At 35.4% G+C, this 11043-nt stretch overlaps 1 protein-coding gene across 1 annotated transcript; it reads right to left on the bottom strand.

The window, feature by feature from the left end:
* Positions 1–10184: 10184 nt before the first annotated feature.
* LOC139873218 (uncharacterized) lies at positions 10185–10837 on the bottom strand. The gene has a single exon (XM_071861151.1). The coding sequence runs from the start codon at positions 10803–10805 to the stop codon at positions 10332–10334; it is 474 nt and encodes a 157-aa protein (XP_071717252.1). The 5' UTR covers positions 10806–10837; the 3' UTR covers positions 10185–10331.
* Positions 10838–11043: the final 206 nt, after the last annotated feature.

Raw genomic sequence — 11043 nt, 5'->3', positions numbered from 1 at the left:
TGCGGGTGTACGAGATGCGGTTATGGAACGTAGTTCCAAGTGGGGGAGTTACACTCCCGCACGAGGAGGTTTTAGTGTGAGATTTCGGACAATGCTTTTGGTAGATCCGAAATTTGTGTCGGGACCTAGATTTGGTCGATTTGTGGTAGGGTACAATTTCAGTTAAATTGTACTTATGATTTTGAATTTGAATTATCACCAAGGTGGTAATGTGATAAATCTCGTTGAGAGATAATGGACGGGTATGGCGAGCAAGGTGAAATCCCTCGGTTAAGGGATGTGCGTATCGGATCCTCTTTTAGAGAATTAATGTTTTGTGCCTATGTTTGATATAGGTGGTTCTTGCTCGATTGTGTGAATGGTTAGTGGTATCCGTTAGGATTCACTATGGCGTAGCAGAGCGCGATGTTACGCTACTCGTCGTTCGAGGCCAAAAGGGCGTTGATTGATGAAGCATGACCTTTGGGGTCCGCTGACTTCATCATGGTATTGGTGATTGATGAAGCATGACCTTCGGGGTCCGTTGACTTCATCATGGGATCGTGGATTGGTGGAGCATGACCTTCGGGGTCCTCTGACTTCATCATGAGATCATTGATTGGTGAAGCATGACCTTCTGGGTCCGCTGACTTCATCATGAGATCGTGGATTGGTGGAGCATGACCTTCGGGGTCCTCTGACTTCATCGTGAGATCATTGATTGGTGAAGCATGACCTTCTGGGTCCGCTGACTTCATCATGAGATCGTGGATTGGTGGAGCATGATCTTCGGGGTCCTCTGACTTCATCATGGGATCATTGATTGGTGAAGCATGACCTTCTAGGTCCGCTGACTTCATCATGGGATCGTGGATTGGTGGAGCATGACCTTCGGGGTCCTCTGACTTCATCATGAGATCATTGATTGGTGAAGCATTACCTTCTGGGTCCGCTGACTTCATCATGGGTGTAGTGTTATATCGGTGAAGCATGACCGTTGACGGGGTCCGCTGACTTCATCCGGTGTTGAGATTTGGGAAATGGGTCGCGTGTAGTTTTCTGCCAGCCTTCATGTTGTTAGATGTGTGATCTATTGGTTATTTTATACGCCAATGGTGGGGTCGTAAGGACCACGTTGTGTGATCTATCGGTCGTTTTATACACCGATGATGGGATCGTGAGGACCATGTTGTGTGATTAAGTGATTGCGATAGCCGTGTTTCGCTCACATGATGTTACAGGTGTGACAATAGTCGATTTTGGACACCATAGGTTTAGCGTTGCCATAGTCGTTTTAGGCGCTTTTGGTTTTAGCCGTTGCTTATGATGTTAGGATAGTGGCGTATTGGTTGTATTGCGCACTACAAAGGATGTTTAGTGGTAAGTGTAATCCGTAAGGATTCATGTGGTTCGATCTTCAACGTTCGGATCGTTGACTTTAGGTTGAGACATGGTCACTTTTAGCGTTGTCCTTGGTAAAGGTACGCTAAGGAATTGATATCTCGGTACGAGATTGGTTGAGTTTTTCCCGATATGGGGAAAAGAGTAGGTTTTAGTGCTCGGATAGTGGTTTTGATAAATCGCGGGTGACGATTTTAGTTGTTAAAGGTGATTCATTGGGAAGAATTGTCCAGGAAAGATTGGATTGGAACTTAGGATTGAGGGCCATTGAGTAGTTCCGGATTGGTTAAGTGGAGAAGATCACGAGGACGTGATCGAGTTTAAGTGGGGGAGAGTTGTAAGACCCAAATATTTATTGTACATAATTTATTTTTGGTGTACGATGCGTGTATGAAGTGTGTGTGTTGCTTGCTCGAACGCCGAAGGAAACTGGACGTTGTCTGAAGTGACAAGGTGTGTACGTATCTTTTCAACCCCAAATAAAGTTTGTGTTGATGTTTCAAAGCCTTACTATTGGAAAGTAAATCTTATTATATTTCCAACGATATTTGATTCATCGAAAACGGAGCTACGGTTAAAAAGTTATGGCCAAAACAAGTTTCTGAAAACTGACCTGCAGGTTGGAACGGCGCTCCACCTTTTGGCGCGGCGCACTGAACCCGTCTGATGCAATTTTCAGCCTTTTTAAAAGGTCTAAATGAGGGGTACTTTGGTCTTTTCATTTAGGGTCGGTTTAGGGTCATCAAAACTGATCTAGAACTCCATTGGAGCTCATTTCTCACCCACACAAACACTCTCATCCATATTTAGAGAGAGAGGAAGAGTTCTAGAGTGAGAGAGCTTGATTTGGAGAAGAAGGAGTCGAATTCTAGCCAAAACTCGGGTTTTAAAGTTGTTCATCTCGCTCCTAGATATGTTTTGGTAGTATTGGTAAGTTCTAACTCCGAATTACATTTGTTAGATTTGATATTCAAGTTAGGGTTTGAGTTTGATTTGTAGTGAAACCCTCTTAGATGATGAAATGGGTTTATGGTGACTAGTTATTCTTGTCACTTGGCGGGTTTTGGGTTGGTTGACGATTTGGCCTTGATTAGGCTTTAATCTTGAGTTTAATCACTAGGTTTAGTGATTATGGAAGTGTTGGAATCACTTTAGGTGAATTTGGGTTGACTAATTTTGACTTGAGTCAAAATTGGGGTTTGGTGATGATTATGACCCAATTGTCGATTTAATAAGGTTTATAAACTTAAAATGGATTAAGTTGAAGTATAAAACCGAGTTAAATATGTTTTGGTGTCAAAACTCGCTAATGGCGCGATGTTGACTCCTTTGGGTCAAAATTAGGGTTTAAGTGTCATTTTAGGGAAGATAGGTGTTTAACACCTATGATTGGGTTTAATTGACATATTAGGACCATTCTCACTTGTGTTAGTGATTATTGGTTAGTTTGGGCGCGGTTGTGCTTGGAAGTGCATTTGGGTCAAAATTGCACTAGTTGTCAATTTGGGTTGATTTGTATATCCACCCTAATTGTGTTACTTGTTATGTAATAAATGGAATAGGTACATTCCATCGGCGATTGCGGATTTTGTTTTGGCATCCATCAAGACTTCAAGGTGAGTGTTAATATCCTATGTGCATATATATGTGTAGGATGGGTGCGGGTTGGGTGAAGCAGTTCTCGGTTATAGAGATCACTTCACATATAGGTTCGTGATGGCTCGGTTTGGCGGTCATCTTATTGTTTAGGGTAATGAACCTCGGTTAGTGTGGATTCATGATGACTCGGCTTATACGGTCGTCTTCTCGTAAGTTGTGAATTTCGGTTCGAGCGGATTCATGGTGACTCGGTTTATACGGTCATCTTATTGTTAAGGTTAAGTGGTTAACTTTGGGTTGTAGGTTCAGTGATATTATATTATCTTATGTTTTGATATTGATATGTTGTAGATAGCCCTTCGGGTGTAGCTTGGTAGTGTTGTTCATAACGTTGTGAGTGAACTTACATTGATGTTGTAGCTAGTGGTATCGCAATTGTACGGTAAGCTTAGTTTTTCTTGCTATATGCTCGGATGATCCGGTATGTGTTATTTGATATTGTGTGGCGTGTCCATTTTATGCATATATATGTATGTAGTATATTCTCACTCACTAAGCGTTAGCTTACCCTCTCGTTGTTGACTTTTTTTTATAGATTGCATGGATGCGGAGGCTCGGGTAAGCGGGGACTAGTGGACTTGCGTAGTTGCTTTAGAAGGCTTGCTTTTGAATTAATTAGGATTGGGTAGCGTATCCCCAATTGCCATGCTCGGCCTTTATTTTGTATTACAAATCATGTGGTTGAAAACTTGTATTTTCGTACGAAAGTCGTAAAACGGCCGATGTGGGCCCGGTCTTCGTAAAACTAATTTTATTAATGGAACGTGTTAGTTCTACATATATTAATGTATGGTTAAAAGCGTTTTGTCTAAATACGTAGGGAAGTGGTCAAACATTTTCGCATTTCATGACTTTTTGGACAGGCCAGTTTGGCGCGCCGCGCGGCCATATGGCGCGCCGCGCGGCCATATGGCGCGCCACGCCATATGCTGTTCCAGCAAAAAAAAAATTAATTGATATTTCCGCGTGATCGTTTGTATTACGGGTTGGGATGTTACAATACATATATGCATTTTATTTATGATATAGAGTGTCATACCAGATCTGTCTTTGCGAATCTGAAATCTATGTTTTCTGATGTTGCTTGTACTATCAAGTTCGTTCTGAATCTTATATAAACTTCTTCTTTGTAAGCACCTTCGTTCAACATTTCTTCAGACTGCATTTATCACAAAAATATATTTATTTTTATTAGAAATTAATGATGCATTACAACTTATTTTTATTGTGTTCTATCATTAGAATTATAAAAACTATATGTTAAACAATTACATTTTTTCATCAACAATTGTACAAGACTTACTATGATTGTGGTTCAAAAAAAGTATCTTGAACAGTCATTACTCCCAAGTAATTTTTCTTCATGATTCAAGATGTTTGACCTGCAATCTATAACAGAGGTTGATATTTTTGTATGATGAAGTAAACTTCCAACTTGTATTCTATTTAGTGTATTTCCAACTATACTCCTGAATACAATCTTCCTGAAATTGTGAAAATCAACATACAATGTATTTAAATTATTGTTCTTATAAACATGATATAGTAAATTAACTTTCTTACAATAGATTAGATACTTACAGTGGATCATCAATAAAACAATGCAAGAAGCTTGAAACGTCATTTTCGAACTCATTAACATTACTAATCTTGTACTTTCCTTCAACCTTTGAACTTGCACTTGGAACATCTTTTATACCATGTTCATTTAGAAGATCAAATTTTGGAACAGAAGCATCATCCATTATTGTTGGTCTCAACTTTGAAAGTGTCACTTTCTTTGTGTTTTCATCAATTATATTAAGGAACTCATTCATTGAAAGGCCTGTAACTTCATCTAGTATAATTTCTGATTTCAATGCTGATTCTTCTTCTTCTTTGTTTTCATGTTCTTGAAAAATCAATAAGATTTTTTCTCCGCAGCTTCTTATATCCTCACTGTTTGGATACTTCTTTAATGCTTTCTTCAACAATACCATGAGTTGTTCGGTTTCTTCAACAATGTGCTCGTATCTCAGCTCCAAGCAATCAATGTATTGCTTCATATTTATTTGTTATAGAATAATATTCAATGCATGTAAAATATAAAACATCATAATATTTAATAACATTCATTGTCATAGAATAACATTCAATGCATGTAACATTATAAAAATAAATCATATTAATTCATAGTTTTATTTCAGTTTACCTTTTCTTCAATTGGATTTGGAATGTAGGTATATCTTGGCTGGCTAAGTACTTGATTCTGATCTTCATTTGATTTTGTTTCTTCATTATCTCCATCTTCTTGAATTTCACCTTCACCAAATTCTCCTTTAGCTGTCTCCAATTCAATCCTTCTTTTGATGTCATCTGCTATCCATTTCTCAATAACAGCCTTTTTACGTTTATGATCATATCCCTCACATTTTACCTTTTCCAGGTACAACAGCTGCATACATATAATAAAGCATTACATGTGTTTAACTATTAATTTCCTACTTGAAATTCATTTTAAAAGAGTCTAATAACAATAATAATAGAAGTATTTGACTCACAATTAGCAAAGTTACTGGTCCACTGTAGAATTGATCACCTTCTCCCCTGTTCCAACCTTTTTTACTTTGCAAAAGACATTCATAAACGTACCCACACCAATCTAGTTTGGATATAACAACATCATCTGTTATACTTGGAAGGAACTTTGTGTTGCAATTTCCAAATTTTGTTGATTGGCCAAAGCATGTTGCAAATAATATCAGAAAATTCAATATGAAGGTTCTGTCAGCTTCTTTTGTTGTTTTCATATAATCAACTATATCCCCACACCTTACTGTTTGCTTCCCGAAATTCGCTTTCCACATTTTTGTTATTGGTTCCTCTGAATCAACTCTTTTAACTGGCTTTATATTCATTCCACCGATTGGTACTCCAAGTAGTTCATGAACTGTTTTTTTTGTTATTGGAATTGATCCTTTTTTGAGGTTTAAAGTTGATGTAGTTTCATCAAACTTATCAGCTAAATAATATGCAAGCTTCATATTATTTTCAGAGAATTTGATTTCTAAGATTGATCCAAAACCTATCTCTTTGATTTTGTTTCTTTGCTGAATTGACATGCATTGAATGGCGTTGTACAAACATCTTGGAGATGATCTTGATTTCATTATTTCTTCAACTTGTCGTATAGCTGCGTATATTACATATGTAATCAGTATATACAAGATTCAATACATGTAACATTTTATAAAAACTATAATGAATAAAAAATTGAATAGCATATAATTAGTTGATTTGTCAATTAACATTACTAACATGCATCATATATAATATTTTCACTTTTTATAGTTAAATATTAGTTTAAATTGACAACAAATGGAGTTACCTGTTTCTTTTGTGCTTTTCGTCTTGCAGACTTCTTTATGTTGAACAAAATCATCATCAGATTGCACTTGTTCACTACTTCCTTCACCCAATTTTTTTTCTTTACCTTTTGGAATGACATTATACTTCTTTAACAATTGAACAAAAACATTCTCCAAATACTTTGGATCTATGATTTCCAAATCAACTAGTTTCTGTTTCTTTTTGGATTTTTGTATTTGCAATTCTTTCCGTTTCCCTTGTTCTTTTTTTTCACCTGTAACAATTTCAATAATATTCATTATAAAAATATGATACACTTTTAATTATGTACATACAGGGCACATTCATTACATTTATTACTCTTTCATATACTAGACGTAAACTATACTATCAAAATCTATTTTATTATGAAACATTCAACACAAATAATGTTTTTAAAATTTCACTGAAGACACATGATCTGACTCTTAATCTTCATCAACAATAATATGTTTATCTCTTGAATATTCATTACAATGAATCTGTATGATAATTCATTCAGATTCACACAAATACAATGCACAATTTAATATTCTATCATATACTCAGGACATGTAATATAAACATGATGCAATATAAAACTGTGATACACTTTTAATTATGTACATACAGGGCACATTCATTACATTTATTACTCTTTCATATACTAGAGGTAAACCATACTATCAAAATCTCTTTTATTATGAAACATTCAACACAAGTAATGTTTTTAAAATTTCACTGAACACACATGATCTGACTCCTAAGTTTCATTAACATAAATATGTTTATCTCTTGAATATTCATTACAACGAATTTGTATTATAATTCATTCAGATTCATACAAATACAATGCACAATTTAATATTATATCATATACTCTTTTTTAATCATGATTAATCATAATATCATAATACTCAGGACATGTAATATAAACATGATGCAATATAAAACTGTGATACACTTTTAATTATGTACATACAGAGTATATTCATTACATTTATTACTCGTTCATATACTAGAGGTAAACCATACTATCAAAATCTCTTTTATTATGAAACATTCAACACAAGTAATGTTTTTAAAATTTCACTGAACACACATGATCTGATTCCTAAGCTTCATTAACACAAATATTTTTATATCATGAATATTCATTACAACGAATCTGTATGTTAATTAATTCAGATTTATACAGATTCACAAAAAATTGTAGAATGCAACATACAATTCTTTATAATTTATAAATCGTAATATGTTTATTACCTGAACCTTCAGCTTCTTTCGATTTTCCTTTATCGAATAATTTTTCCTCCTTTTTTGATGAATCTCCCGTCATTTAATTTTGATCTTTCTTCGGTTTCACTTTCTTCAACTATTTAATGAAAGAATTTGATCGATTGAATGAAAGAATTTGATCGATTACTGTGTGAAAGCGAACGATTGAATGAAAGAATTTGATCGATTGAACCCTAGAAAATGGAACGATGAAGTAAACCCTAGAATTACGAACGAAAATAATCAGTATTGTTTTTATTTTTATTCATTTTATTTTATTTTCGTTATTATTTTTATTCAGCGCCTTTTTTATCTGATTTGAAAATTGACCAAATTGCCTCTCCGTGTTTTTCAGTTTTTTACCAGCAGATCCACTAAATTGCTAAACTTCCCCCTTCCCCCTAAAAATCACTTCCCTCTTGATGATGACCCTATATATATATATATATATATATATATATATATATATATATATATATATATATATATATATATATATATTTGCCTTGTGACTATGTTGATAGCAGAATTCGAATTCACATCCTATAGTTGCAGCTGCTAGCCATCAACCACTACTGCCTAGTCCATAACCCATAATTGAACTATACCTCAAATGCCGAGCATAGATAAGAATCTTCTCCAGTTATAAAAAATTATGTTACATGGTTTGTGAGAGGAAAAATAGGGGTCTCACTAGTTATTATATTTATTTATTTTATTATTATATTTTGTTTAGGCATAAAAAATTTCTTGATTGGTCAAGTTACAAGAGAGAATCCCAACCCTTGACAAAGTGGATATCATCTAAAGCAAGCTACAGATATTTCTCAAGTGGAGAATCTTATTTCAGCAACAAGCCAACAAGCATATGTTCTTCAATCAGAACTATGAAATGAAAGTGAAAGTGTAGTTAAAAAACAGTAGAATTTATTTATATAGATCCTACAGTTCAATCTCAATCAGTCCATCCATATAGTACCATAGAGTACCATCTTATCGTAATGAAATCATGAAAATTAGAAACGGAAAGTTTCCTTGTAAGAGTATGAATCCACATAACCGACCTCGCACTGTTTGCATTAGAAATATCAAAAAAAAAAAAAACAAAAAAAACAAAAAAGAAAAAAAAACCCCATAAATACACTGATTAATTATTACATTAATTGATTGACTAGTCGGCCAAGACCTTGTAGGACTAATCGGGCAAGTTGAGGACTAGTTGGACGTTGACCAACTTTGACCGTATTTGGCCCAATTTCACTGATTTTGACCAAATAAATCAATACGACTTTGACCGAATAAATTAGACTTTTGACAACTTTAACTAAATAATCGGCCAAGTCAAATACTAGTTGGGCACTAGTCGGACTACTTCAAAATCCAGACCAGGTCAGGGGACTTTTACAACCATTATTCGAACAATAGTGTGCTTTAATTGTTTAATTAGTTAAAAAATCCCATAGTTGATCTTAAGTGTGGACAAACAATTCATAGATTAAAATTTTTTTGCAAGTGTGGCCGGACGTCTATCATGTACTCAAGTCTCTCTAAGTCCCAAGAATAAATCTACCCATATATCCATGGTTATAAAACTCTCCCGACTAGATCAACTAGTCAGGCTTTTGAAGTAGTAATTCTTTAGTCCGTTCAATGGCAAGTGGAGTGATCTTTCATAGGCCGATTTACCGTCAAAAAATTGTCGAAAGTCCAATTTAGTTGGTCAAAGTCAGATTTTATAGTTCAAACTTCCAAGTCAGATTTATTTGGTCGAAGTAGGTCAAATACAGTCAAAGTTTCAGCATCTAACTATTCCCCAAATGTTTCCGACTTGGCCGACTAGTCCCTACAAGGTATCGACCGACTCACCGACTAGTCCCCAACTAGCGACTTTTACAATCTTGTATATAGCTATATATACTCCAAGGCCCTAGATCTTCTAAACTGCTACAGATTAGTTCTAACAAAACACAAATAGCACAACACCATACGACCATATACACGAATATAAAGTTACGTAGAGACTCAACTAGACAACTACTCCTAATAATGGCCCAGTAAGCATAATCTCGTTATTTAACAAAAGATGCCTAGCAGAAAGTGCAAACACTTCAAAAATGTATATCTTAGATCTTTAAAAGAACTAATATCAGAAGTTAATAAACAATTAGTACAAGAAACAGAACACTGTACTTGTTACCCCATATCATAAGTGTAGCAGCCAACTGATGACCTAAGTTTTCAAATTTCCTTCTCCAATAACTAATCATTAGATAGAAGCAAATAAATTAACACTATCATACTACACAATCCACATACTAAATCACTCAATAACATTCTAACCTTCTCTGTTCATAATTTTCTGCATTCAGCAAGCTATACATAAGCACATACATAAGCACGATTACGTAACTGAATAAGCAGGTGTAACATACAAAATAAATATCGCATCTGAAACGTACAACATACTGAACTCAAAATCAGATTATTCGTACAATTCCAAACATAACAACAGTCAAGTTACAAGTAGCACAAATTCAAAACCTGTAATCGTTACAAATAGAAGTACAATTCGATATCATTACTAAACCGAAATTGTTTATTGTAAACCGCATAACTCCGCAATAATGCCGCAACAAATAAACACTTACTTACGGAGTATCCCACGGCTTAGCTTCAGGAACAGCAACAACCATACCTTGCATCTCTTGTGTAAGTACAACTTGACACCCTAACCTCGAATGCTTATTCAAAACCCTATGTCTAGCGTTTCGTTTCAACACGTATTGTTCATCATAAGTTGCAGGTGGAAGTTTTTCAAGCCATTCTTCAGCAATGTTAACTTCGCATTCAGCTGAACACGCATCGATGTCTTCAAGACGATGAGATGCCGGATCGATCAGGTTATGATTAGTTAGGGCTTTGAGTAAAGTCTGACCGGATAAACCTACGATTTCGCGTTTTTGACCGTCGAAATCGTAGGCGATTAGCTTCACGATTCGATCGGAGACTTTGGCGGATGGTGACGTGGCGGTTGATCGGGAAATTATGGTGCGGGGAAGGAGAGAGAGGTTAGGGTTTCGGGTGATTTGTGCGGATATTTTTTGTAATCCGGCGATCGCCATTTTGATTTGGGGAAAATGGACTGGTTAGTGATTTTGGGAGTTTTGATGTGTAATAAACTTTGTGCTTGTATCCAACGCTATGGAACTTGTACTGGAGGAAAAAAATTGATGATGGGAAAACTTATTAAACATGGTTAATTACTTGCTAAAACACGTTTCATGCATCTCTTAGACGACTCTATGGTTTCATTACCCGCTAGTTACCCGTAGTTATCCGTAATGAACCATAGGCACGGTT

Source organism: Rutidosis leptorrhynchoides, chromosome 10, assembly GCF_046630445.1.
Source record: "Rutidosis leptorrhynchoides isolate AG116_Rl617_1_P2 chromosome 10, CSIRO_AGI_Rlap_v1, whole genome shotgun sequence".
Lineage (NCBI taxonomy): Eukaryota > Viridiplantae > Streptophyta > Magnoliopsida > Asterales > Asteraceae > Rutidosis > Rutidosis leptorrhynchoides.
The sequence above is the reverse complement of the archived record's forward strand: the minus strand, read 5'-3'. Positions and strand labels throughout refer to the sequence as shown.

Coding starts and splice junctions, on each gene's coding strand:
- LOC139873218 (XM_071861151.1), bottom strand. CDS start 10,805: ATGGCGATCGCCGGATTACAAAAAATATCCGCACAAATCACCCGAAAC.